We start from the raw sequence: 25,782 nt of genomic DNA, 5'->3' as shown, positions 1-25,782 counted from the left end.
TTCAGACTTGAGACAGGGGAACATTAGAGACAGTTTGTCCCGGTGAGCTAGTGGAAGGGAGGGAAGCAGCAGAGGCAGCTGGTCGGATTGTCCCAATCTTAATGACAAAGGAGCTCCATGAGCTCCTCACACTGGTTGTTGGAAGTGAGGATGGAGGAGTCAGGGGAGAGGGAGAGCCCTTCAAAAGGATCAACTTGTGCGTGATATTAAAAAGACTCAACACAGAGTGGATTTAACACAAAGCCGATTTATTTGACTATATCCAGAAAATTAACTGCTTCCCACACTGGGGACAGATGATTGGTTTCTCCCCGATGTGAATTCGCTCGTGTCTCAGCAGATGGGATGGCCGAGTGAATTCCTTCCCATACTCAGAGCAAGTGAGCCTCCTCTCGTCATTGTGAACTGGGCTGAACTTTATTAACATCAGCAAAAACACTTCACAATAGTTAAACCCTGGATTCAAGGAATAGTAAAATCCAATCAATGTTGTTCCTTGTGAACTCGCTGGTGTTTCAGCAGGTTGGATGTCTGAGTGAATCCCTTCCCACACTTGGAGCAGGTGAATGGTCTCTCACCAGTGTGAATTCGCTGATGCCTCAGCAGATGGGATGGCCGAGTGAATCCTTTCCCACACTCGGAGCAAGTGAATTTCCTCTCCTCATTGTGAGCTTTTTGATGTTTAGTGAGCTGAGATGATCGCCTGAACCCAGTCCCACACTGAGAGCACCTGAATGGTCTCGCATCAGTGTGAACATGTTGATGGGATATCAGATTCCTGGAACTTTTAAAGCACTTCCCGCAATCTGGACAAGTAAAAGGTCTCTCGTCAGTGTGAACTCGCCGATGGATAATCAGGTTACCAGAACTTTTGTAGCATTTTCCGCAGTCGGGACATTTAAAAGGCCTCTCATCAATGTGAACCCGCTGGTGATTCAGCAGAATGAAAGAATCAGTGAATCCCTTCCCACACTTGGAGCAGGCAAAAGGTCTCTCGTCAGTGTGAATTCGCTGGTGTCTGAGCAGATATCGTGATTGAGTAAAGCCCTTCCCACACTCAGAGCAGGTGAACATCCTTTTCTGAGTGTGAATTAGCTGGTGTGTCAGCAGGTTGGATGACTGAATGAATCCCTTTCCACACTGAGGGCAGGTGAATGGTCTTTCCCCAGTGTGCGTTCTCTGGTGTACGATGAGATGAGTTGATCGCCTGAACCCAGTCCCACAGTCAGGACACCTGAACGGTCTCTCGTCACTGTGAGTGCGCTGATGTTTAATGAGGTCAGATGATGTAATGAACCCAGTCTCACATTGAGAGCATCTGAATGGTGTCTCATCAGTGTGAACGCGTTGATGGGACATCAATTCCCAGAACCTCTTATAGCACTTCCCACAATCAGGACATTTAAAAGGTCTCTCGTCACTGTGAACCTGCTGGTGTGCAATCAGGTGTGAGGATGAAATGAATCCCTTTCCACACTTGGAGCAGCTGAATGGCCTCTCCCCAGTGAGGGTGCACTGGTGTGTCAGCAACTTGGATGAATACAGGAATTTCTTCCCACACACGGAGCAGGTGAACGGTTTCTCCCTAGTGTGAATTCGCTGGTGTTCAGTGAGTTGCGATGATCGCCTGAACCCAGTCCCACAGTGAGAGCATCTGAACGGTCTCTCGCCAGTATGAACCCATTGATGGGACATCAGGTTCCTGGAATTTTTATAGCATTTCCTGCAGTCTGAACATTTAAATGGTCTCTTGTCAGTGTGCACTCGCTGGTGTGTCAGCAGGGTAGATGACTGAGTGAATCCCTTCCCACACTCAGAGCAGGTGAATGGTCTTTCCCCAGTGTGACTGCGTCGATGAATTTCCAGCTCTGATGGGTAATTGAATCCCTTCCCACAATCCCTACATCTCCATGGCTTCTCCCCACTGTGGATGATGTTCTTTCCTTCCATGCTCAATAACTGATTCAGGTTACGACAAATTGAAAAACTCTGTCAGATCCTGATGTGATGTTTGATATCAGTTTCTTGATTGCCAGTCCTCCCCTTCTAATACTCTGTGAAATTGGTTTAAAACAGAAAAAAGGGAGTGAGAGAGAACCCACAAAAACACAAAGACAGGCTGTGAAATTGAGCTGAATGAATCTGGTAATTTGTGGGGCCGGCACTGGGAAAAAGTGACCAGGAAAACAGCTGGAATGTTGTAAAAATACTAATGTCCTTCAGGGAAGGGAACCTGCCCCCACTGTATCTACAGACTCTAGCTTCTATGGATGGGAGAGGGGGAGAGATAAATAGAGGAGAGAGAAAAGTTCATGAAGCAGGAGAATTGGGTCGCGCGGTAATTCGAGAGGTTGGTCATGAGACATATCAATTCCATACTCCCAGGACACCTTGACCACTACAAGATGCACACCGCCACAACCGGTCCACAGCAGACGCCATCTCCCTGGCCCGACACTCATCCCTGGAGCATCTCAACAACAAGGACTCCTACATCAGACTCCTATTTATTGATTACAGCTCCACCTTCAACACCATAATCCCAGCCACGCTCATATCAAAACTCCAAAACCTAGGACTTGGCTCCTCCCTCTGCAACTGAATCCTCAACTTCCTGACCCATTGACCACAAGGATAAACAGCAACACCTCATCCCCGGAAATCCCCAATACTGTGGTCCTGCAGGCTGCGTACTTAGCCCCCCACTGTACTCCTTACACACACACGACTGTGTGGCACAATTTGGTTCCAACTCCACCTGCACGTTTGCTGATGACACTACATTGTCGTGGGTCGGATCTCGAACAACTATGAGTCAGATTACAGTATTGACAACAATATCTCCCTCAATGTCAGCGAAACTAAGGAGCTAGACATTGACTTCAGGAAGTGAAGTATCGTACACCCCCTGTCTGCATCAAAGGAACCAAGGTGGAGATGATTGAAGGTTTCAAATTCATAGGTGTGCACAACACCAACAATCTGTCCTGGTTCGACCACGTCGACTAAAAAAGCACAACAGAGCCTATTCTTTCTCAGGAAACTAAGGAAATTCAGCATGTCCGCATTGACTATTACCAATTTTTACAGATGCATCATAGAAATCATCCTCTCTGGCTGCATCACAGCCTGTCATGGCAACTGCTCGGCTCAAGACAGTTGAAAACTGCAGACAGTTGTGAACACAGCCCAGTCCATCACCCAAACCCGCCTCCCGTCCACTGATTCTGCCTACACCTCCTGCTGCCTTGGGAAAGCGGTTGCATAATCAAAGACCCCTCACACCCGGGTTATTCTCTCTTCCAACCTCTTCCATCAGGCAGAAGATACAAAATTCTGAGAACACACACTAATAGATTCAAAAACAGCTTCTTCCCCGCTAATACCAGACTCCCGAATGACTCTCTTATGGATTGAACTGATTTATCCACGGATCTTGTCTACTGTGTAGTATTACACTCCGTATGGTTCACCTGATATCTGTGTCTATGTATTTACATTGTGTATTTATGTATGTCCTATATTTTTTCATGTATGGAACAATCTGCCTGGACTGTACGCAGAACAATACTTTTCACTGTACCTCGGTACACGTGACAATAAACTGAAATCCACTCCAGTATCTGCGGGAGAGAAACAGGCTTAACATTTCAGTGTATACAGAATCAATTCTGGGAAATAAAAATGGGGCTGAATTTGATGTTAGTATTAAATCAGAAGAAAAAGAGAAATGGACTATAGCGTAGGCAAAACAATCCCGACTATGAAACATATTGTGGGATGACAAAGAATATAAGAACTAGGCAGGCATGGGCCATTTCAGCCCCTTGAGCCTGTCCTGCCATTTAATGAGATCATGGCTGACCTGTGGCCTAATATCATCTTGGCTTCAACTCCACTTTCCTGCCCATTCTCCATTACCCTTCAACCCATTACTTATTAAAAGTCTGTCTATCTCCTCTTTACATTTCCCATTGTTGGTAAATCAGTAGCACATGGTCAGGTTATGGGCAGCAGTGGAAACCTCATTTAGACACAGTTCGCAAATGTCACAAAAATAGTTATTAGCGATAGAGGAAGTAAAATAATTCTGGGGAAGGTGGGACCTGTACAAGCAGGACGGATTGCATCTGAACCAGAGGGCACCAATATCCTGGGAGGGAGGTTTTCTAGTACTCTTCGGGAGGGTTTAAACTAATTTGGCAGGGGAATGGGAACCGGATTTGTTGTCCAGCAACTAAGGTAGCCGATATTCAGGACGCCAAAGCGTGTAGTGAGGCAGTGGGGAAGGGAACACTGACAAAGGAGAGTACTTGCAGGCACGGAGATGTGTTGAAGTGTGTATACTTCAACGCAAGAAGCATCGGGAATAAGGTGGGTGAACTTAAGGCATGGATCGGTACTTGGGACTACGATGTGGTGGCCATCACGGAAACTTGGATAGAGGAGGGGCAGAAATGGTTGTTGGAGGTCCTTGGTTACAGATGTTTCAATAAGATTAGGGAGGATGGTAAAAGAGGTGGGGGGGGGGGGGGGCATTGTTAATTAGAGATAGTATAACAGCTGCAGAAAGGCAGTTCGAGGAGGATCTGCCTACTGAGGTAGTATGGGTTGAAGTCAGAAATAGGAAAGGCGCAGTCACCTTGTTGGGAGTTTTCTGTAGGCCCCCCAATAGCAGCAGAGATGTGGTGGACAGATTGGGAAACAGATTTTGGAAAGGTGCAGAAGTCACAGGGTAGTAGTCATGGGTGACTTCAACTTCCCAAACATTGAGTGGAAACTCTTTAGATCAAATAGTTTGGATGGGGTGGTGTTTGTGCAGTGTGTCCAGGAAGCTTTTCTAAAACAGTATGTAGATTGTCTCTCCAGAGGGGAGGCCATATTGGATTTGGTACTTGGTAATAAACCAGGGCAAGTGATAGATTTGTTAGTGAGGGAGCATTTTGGAGACAGTGACCACAATTCTGTGAATTTCACTTTAGTAATGGAGAGGGATAGGTGCGTGCAACAGGGCAAGGTTTACAATTGGGGGAAGGGTAAATACGATGCTGTCAGACAAGAATTGAAGTGCATAAGTTGGGAACATAGGCTGTCAGGGAAGGACACAAGTGAAATGTGGAACTTGTTCAAGGAACAGGTACTACATGTCCTTGATATGTATGTCCCTGTCAGGCAGGGAAGAGATGGTCGCGTGAGAAAACCATGGTTGACAAGAGCGGTTGAATGTCTTGTTAAGAGGAAGAAAGAGACTTATGTAAGGCTCAGGAAACAAGGTTCAGACAGGGCACTGGAGGGATACAAGATAGTCAGGAGAGAACTCAAGAAAGGGATTAGGAGAGCTAAGAGAGGGCATGAAAAATCTTTGGCGGGTAGGATCAAGGAAAACCCCAAGGCCTTTTACACATATGTGAGAAATATGAGAATGACGAGAGCGAGGGTAGGTCCGATCAAGGACAGTAGCGGGAGATTGTGTATTGAGTCTGAAGAGATAGGAGAGGTCTTGAACGAGTACTTTTCTTCAGTTTTAACAAATGGGAGGGGCCATATTGTTGGAGAGGACAGTGTGAAACAGACTGGTAAGTTCGAGGAGATACTTGTTAGGAAGGAAGATGTGTTGGGCATTTTGAAAAACGTGAGGATAGACTAGTCCCCCGGGCCTGACGGGATATATCCAAGGATTCTATGGGAAGCAAGAGATGAAATTGCAGAGCCATTAGCAATGATCTTTTTGTCCTCACTGTCAACAGGGGTGGTACCAGGGGATTGGAGAGTGGCGAATGTCGTGCCCCTGTTCAAAAAAGTGAAAAGGGATAACCCTGGGAATTACAGGCCAGTTAGTCTTACTTCGGTGGTAGGCAAAGTAATGGAAAGGGTACTGAGGGATAGGATTTCTGAGCATCTGGAAAGACACTGCTTGATTAGGGATAGTCAGCACGGATTTGTGAGGGGTAGGTCTTGTCTTACAAGTCTTATTGAATTCTTTGAGGAGGTGACAAGCATGTGGATGAAGGTAAAGCAGAGGATGTAGTGTACATTTAATAAGTATTCCCCATGGTAGGCTTATGCAGAAAGTAAGGAGGCATGGGATAGTGGGAAATTTGGCCAGTTGGATAACGAACTAGCAAACCAATAGAAGTCAGAGAGTGGTGGTGGATGGCAAATATTCAGCCTGGGGCCCAGTTACCAGTGGCGTACCACAGGGATCAGTTCTGGGTTCTCTGCTGTTTGTGATTTTCATTAATGACTTGGATGAGGGAGTTGAAGGGTGGGTCAGTAAATTTTCAGACGATACAAAGATTGGTGGAGTTGTGGATAGTGACGAGGGCTGTTGTCGGCTGCAAAGAGACATAGATAGGATGCAGAGCTGGGCTCAGAAGTGGCAGATGGAGTTTAACCATGAAAAGTGTGAGGTTGTCCATTTTGGAAGGACAAATATGAATGTGGAATACAGGGTTAACGGTAGGGTTCTTGGCAATGTGGAGGAGCAGAGAGATCTTGGGGTCTATGTTCAAAAATCTTTGAAAGTTGCCACTCAAGTGGATAGAGCTGTGAAGAAGGCTTATGGTGTGCTAGCGTTCATTAGCAGAGGGATTGAATTTAAAAGCCGTGAGGTGATGATGCAGCTGTACAAAATCTTGGTACGGCCACATTTGGAGTATTGTGTGCAGTTCTGGTTGCCTCATTTTAGGAAGGATGTGGAAGCTTTGGAAATGGTGCAAAGGAGATTTACCAGGATGTTGCCTGGAATGGAGAGTAGGTCTTACGAGGAAAGGTTGAGGGTGCAGGAAAGGTTGAGGGTGCTAGGCTCTTTCTCATTAGAACGGAGAAGGATGAGGGGTGACTAGATAGAGGTTTATAAGATGATCAGGGGAACAGATAGAGTTGACATTCCCCCGGGTGGAACAAACCATTACAAGAGGACATAAATTTAAGGTGAATGGTGGAAGATATCGGGGGGATGTCAGAGGTAGGTTCTTTACCCAGATGGTGGTGGGGGCAAGGAATGCATTGCCTGTGGAAGTAGTTGAGTCGGAAACATTAGGGACTATAATGGGAGTTATGTACAGACCTCCTAATAGTGGTCAGGACCAGGGGCGCAACATGTACCGGGAAATAGAAAAGGCATGTCAGAAAGGCACGGTCACGGTGATCATGGGGGACTTCAATATGCAGGTGGATTGGGTAAATAACGTAGCCAGTGGATCCAAAGAAAAGGAATTCATGGAATGCTTACAAGATGGCTTTTTGGAACAGCTTGTCATGGAGCCCACAAGGGAGCAGGCTATTCTGGACCTAGTGCTATGTAATGAACCAGACTTTATAAAAGATCTTAAAGTAAGGGAACACTTAGGAAGCAGCGATCATAATATGGTTGAGTTCAGTCTGCAGTTTGAAAGAGAGAAGGCAAAATCGGATGTAATGGTGTTACAGTTAAATAAAGGTAATTACGAGGGCATGAGAGAGGAACTGGCGAAAATCGACTGGAAGCAGACCCTAGTGGGGAAGACAGCAGAGCAAAAATGGCAGGAGTTTGTATGCATAATTGAGGACACTGTACAGAGGTTCATCCCCAAGAAAAGAAAGATTATCCGGGGAGGGATTAGACAACCATGGCTGACAAAGGAGGTCAGGAAATGTATCAAAGAGAAAGAGAGATCCTATAAAGTGGCCAAAAGCACTGGGAAATCAGAAGATTGGGAAGGCTACAAAAACAAACAGAGGTTAACAAAGAGACAAATAAGGAAGGAGAGGATCAAATATGAAGGCAGGCTAGCCAGTAATATAAGAAATGATAGTAAAAGTTTCTTTCAATACATAAGAAACAAACGACAGGCCAAAGTAGACATTGGGCCAATTCAAACTGATTCCGGAAGGCTAGTGATGGGAGACGAGGAAATGGCTGGAGAACTTAATAAGTACTTTGCGTCTGTCTTCACAGTGGAAGACATGAGTAATATCCCAAAAATTATAGAGGGTCAGGGGGCTGAGTTGAGTATGGTTGCCATTACAAAAGAGATGGTGCTAAAAAAGCTAAAAGGTCTTAAAATTGACAAATCTCCTGGCCCCGATGGGCTACACCCTAGAGTTCTGAGAGAGGTGGCTGAAGAAATAGCGGAAGCGTTGGTTGAGATCTTTCAAAAATCACTGGAGTCAGGGAAAGTCCCGGACGATTGGAAGATCGCTGTTGTAACCCCCTTGTTCAAGAAAGGATCAAGACAAAAGATGGAAAATTATAGGCCAATTAGCCTAACCTCGGTTGTTGGTAAAATTCTAGAATCGATCGTTGAGGATGAGATTTCTAAATTCTTGGAAGAGCAGGGTCGGATTAGAACAAGTCAACATGGATTTAGTAAGGGGAGGTCGTGCCTGACGAACCTGTTAGAATTCTTTGAGGAGGTGACAAGTAGGTTAGACCAGGGAAACCCAGTGGACGTGGTCTATCTGGATTTCCAAAAGGCCTTTGATAAGGTGCCACACAGGAGGCTGCTGAGTAAGGTGAGGGCCCATGGTGTTCGAGGTGAGCTACTGGCATGGGTTGAGGATTGGCTGTCTGACAGAAGGCAGAGAGTTGGGATAAAAGGTTCTTTTTCGGAATGGCAGCCGGTGACCAGCGGTGTCCCACAGGGTTCAGTGTTGGGGCCGCAGCTGTTCACCATATATATTAATGATCTGGATGAAGGGACTGGGGGCATTCTAGCAAAGTTTGCCGATGATACGAAGTTAGGTGGTCAGGCAGGTAGTGCTGAGGAAGTGGGGAGGCTGCAGAAGGATCTAGACAGTTTGGGAGAGTGGTGCAGGAAATGGCTGATGCAATTCAACGTGAGAAAATGTGAGGTCTTGCACTTTGGAAAAAAGAATCCAAGCATAGACTACTTTCTAAACGGTGAGAAAATTCATAATGCCAAAGTACAAAGGGATCTGGGAGTGCTAGTCGAGGATTCCCTAAAGGTAAACATGCAGGTTGAATCTGTGATTAAGAAAGCGAATGCAATGTTGTCATTTATCTCAAGAGGGTTGGAATATAAAAGCAGCGATGTGCTACTGAGCCTTTATAAGGCTCTGGTTAGGCCCCATTTGGAGTACTGTGTCCAGTTTTGGGCCCCACATCTCAGGAAGGACATACTGGCACTGGAGCGTGTCCAGCGGAGATTCACACGGATGATCCCTGGAATGGCGGGTCTAACATATGATGAACGGCTGAGGATCCTGGGATTGTATTCATTGGAGTTTAGAAGGTTAAGGGGAGATCTAATAGAAACTTACAAGATAATACATGGCTTAGAAAGGGTGGACGCAAAGAAACTGTTTCCGTTAGGCGAGGAGACGAGGACCCGTGGGCACAGCCTTAGAATTAGAGGGGGTAAATTCAGAACAGAAATGCGGAGACATTTCTTCAGCCAGAGAGTGGTGGGCCTGTGGAATTCATTGCCGCGGAGTGCAGTGGAGGCCGGGACGCTAAATGGCTTCAAGGCAGAGATAGATAAATTCTTGATGTAGCGAGGAATTAAGGGCTACGGGGAGAATTCTGGTAGGTGGAGTTGAAATGCCCATCAGCCATGATTGAATGGCGGAGTGGACTCGATGGGCCGAATGGCCTTACTTCCACTCCTGTCTTATGGTCTTATGGACCTTCAAGCGGCTATTGGATAGGTATATGGATTACGGTAGAAAAATGGAGTGTAGATTAATTTGTCCTTAAGGGCAGCAGGGTAGCATTTTGGATAGCACAATTGCTTCACAGCTCCAGGGTCCCAGGTTCGATTCCGGCTTGGGTCACTGTCTGTGCGGAGTCTGCACACCCTCCCCGTGTGTGCGTGGGTTTCCTTCAGGTGCTCCGGTTTCCTACCACAGTCCAAAGATGTGCAGGTTAGGTGGATTGGCCATGATAAATTGCCCTTAGTGTCCAAAATTGCCCTTAGTGTTGGGTGGGGTTACTGGTTATGGGGATAGGGTGGAGGTGTTGACCTTGGGTAGGGTGCTCTTTCCAAGAGCTGGTGCAGACTCGATGGGCCGAATGGCCTCCTTTTGCACTGTAAATTCTGTGATAATCTATGATTAATCTAGGACAAAGGTTCAGCACAACATCATGGGCCAAAGGGTCTGTTCTGTGCTGTATTTTTCTACGTTCTAAAACCTTCCCTGTTGAGGAAATGCCCTGGAAGGGGGGGAGGAGGAATGATGTCACTGTGCAATTGTCGATGTGTGATGATGTCACAGACCCCATCTGGGTCTGTGCAAACCAGTAGGCACCACACATTAATGATGTATATTAACGATCTGGAAGAAGGAACTGAGGGCATTGAGTTACTGTGAAAACCCCTAGTCGCCACATTCCGGCGCCTGTTCCCGTACCAGCCTCCCCGAATAGGCGCCGGAATGTGGCGACTAGGGGCTTTTCACAGTAACTTAATTAAAGCCTACTCGTGACAGTAAATGATTTTCATTTCATTTTCATTGTTGCTAGGTTTGCAGATGATACAAAGTTAAGGAGAGGGAAAGGTAGTGTTGAGGAGACGGGGAGTCTGAAAAAGGACTTGGATAGGCTGGGAGAGTGGGCAAAGAAATGGCACATGGAATACAATGTGGAAAAGTGTGAGGTTATGCACTTTGGTCAGAAGAATAGAGACATAAACTATTTTCTAAATAGAGAAAGGCTTCAGAAATCTGAAGCACCAAGGGATTTTGGAGTCCTAATTCAGGATTCTCTTAAGATTAACATAAAGGTTCAGTTGGCAGTTAGGAAGGCAAATGCAATGTCAGCATTCATGTCAAGAGGGCTAGAATACAGGAGCATTGCATAAGGTTGCATAAGTCTCTGGTCAGACACCATTTGGAATATTGTGAACAGTTTTGGGTCCCGTATCTAAGGAAAGATGTGGTGGCCTTGCAGAAGGTCCAGAGGAGGTTCAAAAGAATGATTCCCAGAATGAAGGATCTGTCAAATGAGAAGCAACTGAGGGTTTGTTCTTGATGGAATGTAAAAGGATAATGGAGGATCTAATTGAAACTTACATAATACTGAGAGGAGAGGATGTTTCCACCAGGAGGAGAAACTAGAACCCGAGAGCACAGCCTTAAACTGAAGGGATGATCCTTTAAAACAGATGTGGAGGAATTTCTTCAGCCAGAGGTGGTGAATCTATGGAACTTATTGTCGCATAAGGCTGTGGAGGACAAGTCACTGAGTGTCTTTAAGACAGAGATAGATGGGTTCTTCTTTAATAAGGGGATCGGGGTTATGGGGAGAAGCTAGAGGAATGGGGATGAGAAACATATCAGTCATGTTTCATCAGGCAGAGGGCAGCAGAGCAGAGCTTCTGATTGGCTGTTCCGGGGACATTTGCATACGTGCAGTGCAGTCAGCGTAAGTTGAAGGTGGTTTGTGAAGGGGCTGTTCTCGAGTGACAGCTTTACCTGAAACACTACTTACGTAGTGTCTCCCACCCATCCTCCTCCTCCTCTAACCAAAAAAAAAAGTTCTGTCCGTTGGCCTAGTTTCAGCCGTTCAGAGGAGGAGGAGCAATCTCTGGGTGAGTATAAAAACTCACTTTAACCCGGGGATCGAGGCCTAGTTTCAGGAGCCATTCAGAGGAGGAGGAGCAGTCTCTGGGTGAGTATAAAAACGCACTTTAACCCGGGGATCGAGGCCTAGTTTCGGGAGCCGTTCAGAGGAGGAGGAGCAGTCTCTGGGTGAGTATAAAAACTCACTTTAACCCGGGGATCGAGGTCCAGTTTCGGGAGCCGTTCAGAGGAGGTAAACCACCACACTAAGAAAACAAAAAGGGACAGTCAATAGGGAATTAAAGGTGCTATATTTAAATGCCCGCAGTGTACGGAACAAGGTAGATGAGCTTGTGGCCCAGATTGTGACTGGCAGGTATGATGTGGTAGGCATCACAGAGACGTGGTTGCAGGGGGTTCAGGACTGGCAGTTAAACATCCAGGGATTTACAACCTATCGAAAAGACAGAGAGGTGGGTAGAGGGGGCGGGGTTGCCTTGTTAATTAGAAATGATATTAAATCAATAGCACTAAACGACATAGGGTCAGACGATGTGGAGTCTGTGTGGGTAGAGTTGAGGAACCACAAAGGCAAAAAAACCATAATGGGAGTTATGCACAGGCCTCCTGACAGTGGTCAGGACCAGGGGCACAAAATGCACCACGAAATAGAAAGGGCATGTCAGAAAGGCAAGGTCTCAGTGATCATGGGGGACTTCAATATGCAGGTGGACTGGGTAAATAATGTTGCCAGTGGACCCAAAGAAAGGGAATTCATTGAATGTTTACAGGATGGCTTTTTGGAACAGCTTGTGATGGAGCCCACGAGGGAACAGGCTATTCTGGACTTAGTGTTATGTAATGAGCCAGAATTGATAAAAGATCTTAAAGTAAGGGAACACTTAGGAAGCAGTGATCATAATATGGTAGAATTCAGTCTGCAATTTGAAAGAAAGAAGGTAGAATCAGATGTAAAGGTTTTACAGTTAAATAAAGATAATTACAGGCGCATGAGGGAGGAACTGACGAAAATCGACCGGAAGCAGAGCCTAGTGGGAAAGACAGTAGAACAGCAATGGCAGGAGTTTCTGGGAGTAATTGAGGACACAGTGCAGAGGTTCATCCCAAAGAAAAGAAAGGTTATCAGAGGGAGGATTAGGCAGCCATGACTGACAAAGGAAGTCAGGGAATGCATCAAGGCAAAAGAGAGAGCCTATAATGTGGCAAAGAGTAGTGGGAAGTCAGAAGATTGGGAAGGCTACAAAAACAAACAGAGGATAACAAAGAGAGAAATAAGGAAGGAGAGGATCAAATATTTTTTTTTTTTTAAATCATTTTTATTGAGAAATTTTGATTTTATACAACATTGACGCACCTTAGTAAAATACCGAAAATAACAATAATATTAACAATCATATACATTCGCCCCATCCCCATGAACAACCCAGCATTTTAACAACAACGCATATTAACACACTATAAAGTTACAGAATAAACACTACAATAATGCACCCCCCCCCCCGGGTTGCTGCTGCTATTGACCCAGTTACCTATCTCTGAGCCAGGAAGTCCAAAAAAGGCTGCCATCGTTTATAGAACCCTTGTATTGATCCTCTCAGGGCAAATTTGACCTTTTCCAATTTTATAAATCCCGCCATGTCACTGATCCAGGTCTCCACGCTTGGGGGCCTTGCATCCTTCCATTGTAACAGAATCCTTCGACGGGCTACTAGGGACGCAAAGGCCAGGACACCGGCCTCTTTCGCCTCCTGCACTCCCGGCTCTACCGCAACTCCAAAAATCGCGAGTCCCCACCCTGGTTTGACCCTGGATCCAACCACCCTCGACACCGTCCCCGCCACCCCCTTCCAGAATTCTTCCAGTGCTGGGCATGCCCAGAACATGTGGGCGTGGTTCGCAGGACTCCCCGAACATCTGGTGCACCTGTCCTCACCCCCGAAGAACCTACTCATCCTAGTCCCAGACATGTGGGCCCGGTGCAGCACCTTAAATTGGATGAGACTAAGCCTCGCACATGAGGAGGAAGATTTGACTCTCTCCAAGGCATCCGCCCAAGTCCCGTCCTCTATCTGCTCCCCGAGTTCCTCCTCCCATTTAGCCTTCAGCTCCTCCACTGACGACTCCTCCACCTCCTGCATTACCTTATAGATGTCAGACACCTTCCCCTCTCCTACCCACACCCCCGAAAGCACTCTGTCCATCGCCCCCTTCGAGGGAAGCAAAGGGAATCCCTCTACCTGTCGCCTAGCAAACGCCTTTACCTGCAGGTATCTGAACATGTTCCCCTGGGGAAGGCCAAATTTATCTTCCAGTTCCCCCAGGCCCGCAAACCTCCCGCCAATAAACAGGTCCCTCAATTTGCTGATGCCCGCCCTTTGCCACCCCCTGAATCCCCCATCCGTGTTCCCCGGGATGAACCGATGGTTGCCACCCAGTGGAGCCTCCATCGAGCCCCCTGTTTCCCCCCGATGCCGTCTCCATTGTTCCCAGATTCTTAGGGTCGCCGCCACCACCGGGCTCGTGGTAAACCTCTTAGGGGAGAGCGGCAACGGTGCCGTTACCATGGCACCCAGGCTCGTACCTCTACATGACGCCATCTCCATTCTTTTCCACGCCGCCCCTCCCCCCTCCATCACCCATTTACGCACCATTGACACATTGGCTGCCCAATAGTACCCAGAAGGTTGGGCAGTGCCAGCCCACCTCCATCCCTTCCTCGCTCCAGGAACACCCTCCTCACTCTCGGAGTCCCATGTGCCCACACAAAACTCAGAATACTGCTAGTCACTCTCCTAAAGAAGGCCCTGGGGATAAATATGGGCAGGCACTGAAAAAGGAACAAGAACCTCGGAAGCACTGTCATTTTGACGGACTGCACCCTCCCCGCCAACGACAATGGCAGCATGTCCCACCTCCTGAACTCCTCCTCCATCTGATCTACCAGCCTGGTAAAGTTATGCTTGTGGAGAGTCCCCCAGTCCCTGGCCACTTGCACCCCCAGGTACCTAAAGCTCTCCCCTGCCCGCCTAAGCGGGAGCCTACCAATTCCTTCCTCCTGGTCTCCAGGGTGCACCACAAACACCTCGCTCTTGCCTAAGTTTAATTTATAACCTGAGAAGGTCCCAAACTCGGCTAGTAACTCCATCACTCCCGGCATCCCTCCCACCGGGTCCGCCACATACAGTAACAGGTCGTCGGCATACAACGACACCCTATGTTCCTCTCCACCTCGCACCAAGCCTCTCCACCTCTCTGAATCTCTCAATGCCATCGCCAGCGGCTCGATTGCCAGTGCAAACAACAAAGGGGACAAGGGGCAACCCTGCCTGGTCCCTCGGTAAAGCCGGAAGTACTCCGACCTCCTCCTATTCGTAGCCACGCACGCCATCGGGGCCTCATATAACAGCCTTACCCATCTAATGAACCCTTCACCAAATCCAAACCTCCCCAACACCTCCCATAGGTACCCCCACTCCACTCTATCGAAGGCCTTCTCCGCATCCAGTGCCACCACTATCTCTGCCTCCCCCTCAATCGCCGGCATCATAATGACATTCAGCAATCTCCGCACATTCGTGTTCAGCTGCCTTCCCTTCACAAAACCTGTCTGGTCCTCGTGCACAACCCCTGGCACACAGTCCTCTATCCTGGTGGCCAGGATTTTTGCCAGCACCTTAGCGTCCACGTTGAGGAGAGATATGGGCCTGTATGAACCACACTGCTGGGGGTCCTTGTCCTTCTTTAAAATTAACGAGATCAGCGCCCGTGACATCGTCGGGGGCAAAGTCCCCCCCTCCCACGCTTCATTGAGTGTTCGCACCAGCAAGGGGCCCACTAGATCCACAAACTTTTTATAAAATTCCACCGGGAACCCATCCGGCCCCGGTGCCTTCCCTGACTGCATCTGCCCGATCCCCTTAACTAGCTCCTCCAGCTCAATCGGCGCACCCAACCCCTCCACCTTCTCCTCCTGCACCTTCGGGAAAGAAAGCCCGTCAAGGAACCTCTCCATTCCCCTCCTCTCCCCCGTTGGCTCCGACCGGTACAGTTCCCCGTAAAAATCCTTGAAGACCTCATTCACCTCTACCCCCTTCCGCACCACATTCCCACTCTTATCTCTCACTCCAGCAATCTCCTTAGCCGCATCCCGCTTACGCAGCTGATGAGCCAGCATCCTACTCGCCTTTTCACCATGTTCGTACACTGCCCCTTGTGCCTTCCTCCACTGTGCCTCCGCCTTTCTAGTGGTCAGCAAATCAAATTTAGCCTGCAGGCTGCGCCTCTCTCCCAACAGTCCCTCCTCTGGTGCCTCTGCATACCTCCTGTCCACCTCCAGCAGCTTTCCCACCAGTCTATCCCTCTCACTCCTCTCGCTCCTCTCGCTGTGTGCCCGGATGGATATCAGCTCCCCACGAATTACTGCCTTCAGGGCTTCCCAGACCATCCCCACCTGAACATCCCCCGTATCATTCACCTCAAGGTACCCCTCAATATTTGCCCGGACCCTCCTACACACCTCCTCCTCCGCCAACAACCCCACATCCAACCGCCACAACGGACGTTGGTCTCGCACCTCTCCCATCTCCAACTCTATCCAATGCGGAGCGTGGTCGGAGATTGCAATGGCCGAATACTCGGCCTCCTCCACTCTCGGAATCAGTCCCCTACTCACCACGAAGAAATCTATCCGAGAGTAGACCCTATGTACGTGGGAGAAGAAAGAGTACTCGCGTGCCCTCGGCCTTACAAACCTCCATGGATCCACCCCACCCATCTGGTCCATAAACCCTCTCAGTACCTTGGCCGCCGCCGGCCTCCTACCCGTCCTAGAGCTGGACCGATCCAGTGAAGGATCCAACACCGTATTAAAGTCCCCCCCTATGATCAGACCTCCCGCCTCCAGATCCGGGATCCGTCCCAACATACGCCTCATAAAGCCCGCATCGTCCCAATTTGGGGCATACACACTAGCCAGTACCACCTTCTCTCCTTGTAGCCTGCCCCTAACCATCACATACCTACCCCCCTTATCCGCCACCACCTCCGATGCCTCAAACAACACATTTTTCCCCACCAGAATCGCCACTCCCCGGTTCCTCACATCCAACCCCGAGTGGAAAACCTGCCCCACCCATCCCTTCCTCAGGCGGACCTGGTCCGCCACCCTCAGGTGGGTCTCCTGAGCATTGCCACATCCGCCTTTAGCCCCTTCAGGTGAGCCAGTACCCTCGACCGCTTCACCGGCCCATTCAACCCTCTCACATTCCAGGTGACCAACCGGATCAGAGGGCGTCCCGCCCCCCTCCCCCGTCGGCTAGCCATAGCCCGTTGACTGCCCGCCCCAGGCCAGCACCCCCTGCTCGACCCCGTCCCCATAGCGACAACCCCTCACCTCTGTCCCCCCAGCCCCCACCAGCTCCTTCTTGACCCTACCAGCAGCAACCCGGTATTCCCCTTTCCCCCCCTCCCTTCCCCCCCAGGCTAGGAACCCTCCCAGCCGCGAACCGTCCTCCATTGTACTTCCGTGGGTCAGCTAACTTCTGCTGACCCCGGAAACTCCCGCCAATAGCCCGACCCCTCCCGAAGTGGGATCATCCCCCAATCTATCCCTCCTCCTGGCACCGCTCCAGCGCGGGGAAGAACCAGTTAAGGCCCCGCCTCCCCCGTCACCATCTCCACCCCCCAGCCCCACAGCACGGGAAACCAGAGGAAAGCCCGCGCTTTTGCACTGCCCCACCACACCCTTCTGACGCAGCTCCCAAATATCAGCCCCACTCAATACCCCCACTCCGGCATAGAATACAACATACCCCCCCCGACCCTCCCCTCAAGATACACAGCCCAGACAATGTCCCACAGCACAAAAACAAAAACATAGCAGAACAACCCCTCCGTAAATAACCATATCAAAATTGCAAAAGTACTAAAACAAGAAGAAAACAACAGAAGAAAAAGAGAACACAGCAACAGCAGAATCCAGCACTAATATCTTACAGCCGACCTCGCAACCCCCAACCCCTAGTTCAAGTCCAGTTTCTCCGTCCGCACGAAGGCCCACGCCTCCTCCGGGGAATCGAAATAATAATGCCGGTCTGAATAAGTTACCCACAGGCGCGTGGGCGGCAACATTCCGAACTTTATCTTTTTTCTATAAAGCACCTCTTTCGTCCGATTAAATCCGGACCGCCGCTTAGCCACCTCCGCACTCCAGTCCTGGTAGATCCGCACTACCCCATTCTCCCAATTGCTGCTCTTCACCTTCTTGGCCCAGCGCAGCACGCACTCCCGATCACTGAACCGGTGGAACCTCACCAGCACCGCACGCGGGGGTTCATCTTCCTTGGGCCTCCTGGCCAGCACCCTGTGCACTCCCTCCAGCTCCAAGGGCAGATGGAGAGATCCGGCCCCCACTAGCGAACTCAGCATTACAGCCACATAGGCTGTCAGGTCCGATCCCTCCAGCCCCTCTGCAAGGCCCAAGATCCTCAGGTTTTTCCGCCTCATGCGGTGATCCAGCTCCTCAAAGCGTTCCTGCCACTTCTTGTGGAGTGCTTCGTGCCCCTCCACCTTACTCACGAGGACCACGGCCTCCTCCTCTCGTTCAATGGCCTGCGTCTGCAACTTCTTGATGGCAGCACCCTGGGTGGACTGAATCTCTGACAGCCTTCTGTTTGTTTCCTGCAGAGAGCTCAGTACTTCATCCTTGAATTCTTTAAAGCAGCGCAGGAGATCAGTTTGTTGTTCCTGGGCCCAGAGTCTCCATTCCTCTGGAGCTCTGTCGGCGGCCATCTTGGATCCCTTCCCCCGTTTTTTCTGAGGAGCTGCTGCTGTTTTTTCCCCCTTTCCACTCCGAGTTCGAGTCATGGACTGCAGGGAAAGTCGTTCAGCACACCTTCCCCCACCGGGAGACGTCGAAAAATTTCCGTTTTGGGCTCTCAAAAGAGCCGAAAAATCTCTTTAAAACGGGAGCTCCCAAATGTGTGGCTGACTGATCCATCACAGCCACCGGAAGTGGAGAGGATCAAATATGAAGGTAGGCTAGCCAGTAACATTAGGAATGATAGTAAAAGTTTCTTTAAATACATTAAAAACAAACGGGAGGCAAAAGTAGACATTGGGCCGCTCCAAAATGACGCTGGTAATCTAGTGATGGGAGACAAGGAAATAGCTGAGGAACTTAATAAGTACTTTGCGTCAGTCTTCACAGTAGAAGACATGAGTAATATCCCAACAATTCAGGAAAGTCAGGGGGCAGAGTTGAATATGGTTGCCATCACAAAGGAGAAGGTGCTAGAGAAACTAAAAGGTCTGAAAATTGATAAATCTCCGGGCCCAGATGGGCTACATCCTAGAGTTCTAAAGGAGATAGCTGAAGAAATAGTGGAGCCGTTAGTTATGATCTTTCAAAAGTCACTGGAATCAGGGAAAGTCCCAGAGGATTGGAAAATCGCTGTTGTAACCCCCCTGTTCAAGACGGGAACAAGAAAAAAGATGGAAAATTATAGGCCAATTAGCCTAACCTCGGTTGTTGGCAAAATTCTAGAATCCATCGTTAAGGATGAGATTTCTAAATTCTTGGAAGTGCAGGGTCGGATTAGGACAAATCAGCATGGATTTAGTAAGGGGAGGTCGTGCCTGACAAACCTGTTAGAGTTCTTTGAAGAGATAACAAATAGGTTAGACCAAGGAGAGCCAATGGATGTTATCTATCTTGACTTCCAAAAGGCCTTTGACAAGGTGCCTCACGGGAGACTCCTGAGTAAAATAAGGGCCCATGGTATTAGAGGCAGACGGGACTGGGGGCATTCTGGCCAAGTTTGCCGATGATACAAAGATAGGTGGAGGGGCAGGTAGTATTGAGGAGGTGGGGAGGCTGCAGAAAGATTTAGACAGTTTAGGAGAATGGTCCAAGAAGTGGCTGATGAAATTCAACGTGGGCAAGTGCGAGGTCTTGCACTTTGGAAAAAAGAATAGAGGCATGGACTATTTTCTAAACGGTGACAAAATTCATAATGCTAAAGTGCAAAGGGACTTGGGAGTCCTAGTCCAGGATTCTCTAAAGGTAAACTTGCAGGTTGAGTCCGTAATTAAGAAAGCAAATGTAATGTTGTCATTTATCTCAAGAGGCTTGGAATATAAAAGCAGGGATGTACTTCTGAGGCTTTATAAAGCACTAGTTAGGCCCCATTTAGAATACTGAGAGAAATTTTGGGCCCCATACCTCAGGAAGGACATACTGGCACTGGAGCGGGTCCAGCGGAGATTCACACGGATGATCCCAGGAATGGTAGGCCTAACATACGATGAACGTCTGAGGATCGTGGGATTATATTCATTGGAGTTTAAGAGGTTGAGGGGAGATCTAATAGAAACGTACAAGATAATGAATGGCTTGGATAGGATGGACGTAGGGAAGTTGTTTCCATTAGCAGGGGAGACTAGGACGCGGGGGCACAGCCTTAGAATAAAAGGGAGTCACTTTAGAACAGAGATGAGGAGAAATTTCTTCAGCCAGAGAGTGGTAGGTCTGTGGAATTCATTGCCACAGAGGGTGGTGGAGGCCGGGACATTGAGTGTCTTTAAGACAGAAATTGATAAATTCTTGATTTCTCGAGGAATTAAGGGCTATGGGGAGAGAGCGGGTAAATGGAGTTGAAATCAACCATGATTGAATGGTGGAGTGGACTCGATGGGCCGAATGGCCTTACTTCCAGTCCTATGTCTTATGGTCTTATGATCGAATGGCAGAGCAGATGGATGCGCTGAATGGCCTAATTCTGCTCTTAACTCTTATGTTCTTATTATGAAGATAGGAGGGTTCTTAAGCAGGTGCAGAGGAGATTTACCAGAATGGTTCAAGGGAGGTGGAATTTTAGCTGTCAGGTTAGGTCAGAGGAAACAAGCTTGTTCTCCTTGGAGCAAAGGGGACTGAGGGAAACTTTGATTGAGGTGTACATGTTTATAAGTCTTAGGGCATAAGAACATAAGAACTAGGAGCAGAAGGCACCTGCCCCTTCGAGACTGCTCCGCCATTCAATGAGATTGTGGCTAATCTTTTGTGGACTCAGCTCCACTTTCCCACCATAACCCTTAATCCCTTTATTCTTCAAAAAACTATCTATCTTTATCTTAAAAACATTTAATGAAGGAGCCTCAACCGCTTCACTGGGCAAGAAATTCCATAGATTCACAACCCTTTGGGTGAAGAAGTTCCCCTAAACCCAGTCCAAAATCTACTTCCCCTTATTTTGAGGCTCTGCCCCCTAGTTCTGCTTTCACCTTCCAGTGGGAACAACCTGCCCGCATCTCTCCTATCTATTCCCTTCATAATTTTATATGTTTCTAAAAGAGTCCCCCCTCATCCTTCTAAATTCCAACGAGTACAGTCCCAGTCTACTCAACCTCTCCTCGTACTCCCAACCCCTTCAACTCTGGGATTAACCTAGCGAATCTCCTCTGCACACCCTCCAGTGCCAGTACATCCTTTCTCAGGTAAGGAGACCAAAACTGAACACAATACTCCAGGTGTGGCCTCACTAACGCCTTATACAATTGCAGCATAACCTCCCTAGTCTTAAACTCCATCCCTCTAGCAATGAAGGACAACATTCCATTTACCTTCTTAATCACCTGTTGCACCTGTAAACCAACGTTTTGCGACTCATGCACTAGCACATCCAGGTCTCTCTGCACAGCAGCATGTTTCAATATTTTATCATTTAAATAATAATTCCATTTGCTGTTATTCCTACAAAAATGGATAACCTCACATTTGTCAACATTGTATTCCAACTGCCAGACCCGAGCCCATTCACTTAACCTATCCAAATCCCTGTGCAGACTTCCAGTATCCTCTGCACTTTTCGCTTTACCACTCATCTTAGTGTCATCTTCAAACTTGGATACATTGCCCTTGGTCCTCAACTCCAAATCATCTATGTAAATTGTGAACAATTGTGGCCCCAACACTGATCCCTGAGGGATACCACTAGCCACTGATTGCCAACCAGAGAAACGCCCATTAATCTCCACTCTTTGCTTTCTATTAATTAACCAATCCTCTATCCATGCTACTACTTTACGCTTAATGCCATGCATCTTCATCTCATGCAGGAAATTTTTGTGTGGCACCTTGCCAAAGGCTTTCTGGAAATCCAGATATACCACATGCATTGGCTCCCCGTTATCTACCGCACTGGTAATGTCCTCAAAATATTCCACTAAATTAGTTAGGCACGACCTGCCCTTTATGAACCCATGCTGCATCTGCCCAATGGGACAATTTCTATCCAGATGCCTCGCAATTTCTTCCTTGATGATAGATTCCAGCATCTTCCCTACAACCGAAGTTAAGCTCACTGGCCTATAATTACCCACTTTCAGCCTACGTCCTTTTTTAAACAGTGGTGTCACGTTTGCTAATTTTCAATCCGCCGGGACCACCCCAGAGTCTAGTGAATTTTGGTAAATTATCATTAGTGCATTTGCAATTTCCCTAGCCATCTCTTTTAGCACTCTGGGATGCATTCCATCAGGGCCCGGAGACTTGTCTATCTTCAGCCCCATTAGGTTGCCCATCACTACCTCCTCAGTGATAACAATCATCTCAAGTTCTTCATTGTCATAACCTCATTTCTATCAATTACTGGCATGTTATTTGTGTCTTCCACTGTGAAGACCGACCCAAAAAACCTGTTCAGTTCCTCAGCCATTTCCTCATCTCCCATTATTAAATCTCCCTTCACATCCTCTAAAGGACCAATATTTACCTTAGCCACTCTTTTTTGTTTTATATATTTGTAGAAACTTTTGCTATCTGTTTTTATATTCTGAGCAAGTTTACTCTCATAATCTATCTTACTCTTCTTTATAGCTTTTTTAGTAGCTTTCTGTTGCCCCCTAAAGATTTCCCAGTCCTCTAGTTTCCCACTAATCTTTGCCACTTTGTCTGCTTTTTCCTTCAATTTGAAGGAAATCCCTTATTTCCTTAGATATCCATGGTCGGTTTTCCCTCTTTCTACCGTCCTTCCTTTTTGTTGGTATAAACCTTTGCTGAGCACTGTGAAAAATTGCTTGAAAGGTTCTCCACTGTTCCTCAACTGTTTCACCATAAAGTCTTTGCTCCCAGTTGTTCTCTCATCCCATTGTAATCTCCTTTGTTTAAGAACAAAACACTAGTGTTTGATTTTTACCTTCTCACCCTCCATCTGTATTTTAAGTTCCACCATATTGTGATCACTCCTTCCGAGAGAATCCCTAACTATGAGATCATTAATCAACCCTGTCTCATTACACAGGACCAGATCTAGGACCGCTGTTTCCCTCGTAGTTTCCATAACATGCTGTTCTGGGAAACTATCGCGGATACATTCAAGGCTGCCTTGACTGACCTGGTTAAACCAATCGACATGTAGATTAAAATCCCCCATGATAACTGCTGTACCATTTCTACATGCATCAGTTATTTCTTTGTTTATTGCCTGCCCCACCATAACGTTACTATTTGGTGGCCTATAGACTACTCCTATCAGTGACTTTTTTGCCTTACTATTCCTGATTTCCAACCAGATGGATTCAACCTTATCCTCCATAGCATCGATGTCATCCATTACTATTGCCCGGATGTCATCCTTAAATAACAGAGCTACACCACCTCCTTTACCATCCACTCTGTCCTTCCGAATAGTTTGATACCCTCGGATATTTAACTCCCAGTCGTGACCATCCTTTAACCATGTTTCAGTAATGGCCACTAAATCATTGTCATTCAGGATGATTTGCGCCATCAGCTCATTTACCTTATTCCAAATACTACGAGCATTCAGGTAAAGTACACTTATGTTGGCTTTAATATCTCTGTTTTGAATCTTAACACCTTGATCAGTAACCTCTCCTAAGTTATATTTCCTCTTAACTTTTCTCCTAATTTTCCTTGTCGTAGAACCCATATCTTCATGTAACAACCTGCTGCATCGCTTACCATTTGTTTTTACTTACCATTTTATTCCTTTTAGTATTACTGGGCCTATACGCTGAGCTCCCCTCAGTCACTGTACCTTGTACTGTCGCCCTTTTTGATTTTTGACAATGTCTTCGCTGCCTTACACATTTCCCCTTACTGCCTTTTGTTTCTGACCTCGTTTTACTTCCTTCCCTCTGCCACATTAGTTTAATGTTAGATACGGCTGATAAAAGAAAAGAGGTTTCCATACACTGATCATACAAGAAATGCAGACCCAAATTTAGTTCTTAGAAAAGTCAGAAGGATGAAGTGAAGAAGAAATATTACACCGTGAGTGCTAATGATCTGGGACCTCAATACTTACATTCAGAGGCTGAGAATATCTGGGTCCTGATAAATCAAGTGACTGTCAGAATTTGATGTGATTCTTGGTTTGAGTTTTCCGTCTAAAAATCCTCTCCTAATATCCTGTAAGAAGGAGTTTATAGAACAATCCATCAGTCTCAGTCCAGGATAGAAATCGAGAAGCGATAAAATGTATATTCGTTTAAGATTTGTGTGTGTAAATCCGCCCCTTCTAATCCCCTGTAAAGAGTTTCCAAAATCCATCGGTACAGGATAGAAATTCTCAATATTGTCTCCTCCTGCTGCTTGGAACAGGCGACCGCGCATGCGCGCTGCTGCACAGAGGGAGAGATTCCGTGCCGAGCAGAGGGAGAGATCCCGCCAGTGCTGGTCTGTTTGCTGTAGCCGTGAGGCCGGTAGTTTCTGATTCAGGGTCTGTGGCCTGCACCGAGTGTTTATAAAGCTTCCATGCCCACTCCGCAAGCTCCATTCTTCCTGTCTACCTACTAACTGTTATTTTGCTGCAGCCGCCATTTTGTCATCCACAACTCCGCTCACAAACCAGCACTGCGCATGCGCAGGAAATCACCGGGCGCATGCTCTGACCACGCTCCGTAATGGGAATGTGCGGAACCAACTATGCTGCGTTGGAGCTCCGCCATTGGTACCCAATATTGTTGCAGCCAATATTATTTAGTTTTGCGATCCGATTATGAACACGATAACAATAATTCAGTAAGTGATATAACAAAGTGCACGGGTCTACCACAGTTCTGTGCTGGATGTAATTAATAACAGAACAAGTCATAGAATTTACAGTGCAGAAAGAGGCCATTCAGCCCATCGAGACTGCACCAGCTCTTGGATGGAGCACCCTACCAATTCCCACAAGTCCACCCTATCCCTGTAACCCCACCTAACCTATTTTGGGCACGTGCATGGCCAATCCACCTAACCCTGCAGATCTTTGGACTGGGAAGAAACTGGAGCACCAGAGGAAACCCACGCAGACACGGAGAATATACAGACCCCACACAGTGACCCAAGCCAGAAATCGAACCTGGGACCCTGGTGCTGTGAAGCCAGTGCTCACCACTATGAAATGAAATTAAAATCACTTATTGTCACAAGTAGGCTTCAAATGAAGTTACTGTGAAAAGCCCCTAGTCGCCACATTCCAGCACCTGTTCGGGGAGGCTGGTACGGGAATTGAACCGTGCTGTTAGCCTGCCTTGGTCTGCTTTCAAAGCCAGTGATTTAACCCTGTGCTAAACCTATATGCTACCATGCTGCCCACATGGGTGTGAACACAGGAGTCTTAGCAGGTAAAAGTTATTAATAGAAGCCCACTTGTGACAATAAGCGATTTATTATTATTATCTTCAACAGATGCGCCTGCTGCCATGTTAACCAGATGACCAAGTGAATCCAATTTCATATTCAGCTCATGAATTGAGAGTTGAGCTCAGATTTGAATCTAATCCTTTTTGGCAACAAGTTCTACATTCTCATCCACAGAAGAGAGAAAACACAAACAAATCTGAAATAAAAACAAAATGCTCAGGAATTCTAAAAGAGTTCTGATAGCATGAAGAGACACGTTTTCATTTTAGACCTGTTGCATTTTCAGAACTGGTGCTGAATCAGTGAACCGACTTAAAAAATTAACTGAAAATTGATAAGCCAGTGGTTTTTGAGAACAAACCATGAAGATTTCTCATGAATTTTAATGACAACTTAAAAAAACCACTGAAACGCTCAGGTTTTGCTAGTTGCCTGCAAGGAAGTTCTACAGACTTCTGTTCTCTGGTGCTTTTTTTGTGGTTGTTAATAGGTCAAATGTGCGAATGTAAATTGGCACTGACACATGTCCAAGTGTAACCCTGTTCAAGATGCAATCACCATTAAAGTTCAGGGATCTGAGCAGCAGTAGAGATTTCACAGCCAAGTAA

General features: G+C 47.3%; 1 protein-coding gene across 1 annotated transcript; it reads right to left on the bottom strand.

Annotated features, from left to right (window-relative positions):
- Positions 1 to 227: 227 nt before the first annotated feature.
- LOC119951993 (zinc finger protein 229-like) lies at positions 228 to 24,391 on the bottom strand. Its single transcript, XM_038775443.1, has 2 exons — positions 23,850 to 24,391; positions 228 to 2,054 (listed from the first exon to the last, which is right to left on the bottom strand). Exon 2 carries the CDS (start codon positions 1,948 to 1,950, stop codon positions 484 to 486), a length of 1,467 nt encoding a protein of 488 aa, XP_038631371.1. The 5' UTR covers positions 1,951 to 2,054; positions 23,850 to 24,391; the 3' UTR covers positions 228 to 483.
- Between the last annotated feature and the right edge of the window lie 1,391 nt (positions 24,392 to 25,782).

The sequence above is a fragment of the Scyliorhinus canicula genome, chromosome 17 (assembly GCF_902713615.1).
Source record: "Scyliorhinus canicula chromosome 17, sScyCan1.1, whole genome shotgun sequence".
NCBI lineage: Eukaryota > Metazoa > Chordata > Chondrichthyes > Carcharhiniformes > Scyliorhinidae > Scyliorhinus > Scyliorhinus canicula.
The sequence above is the reverse complement of the archived record's forward strand: the minus strand, read 5'-3'. Positions and strand labels throughout refer to the sequence as shown.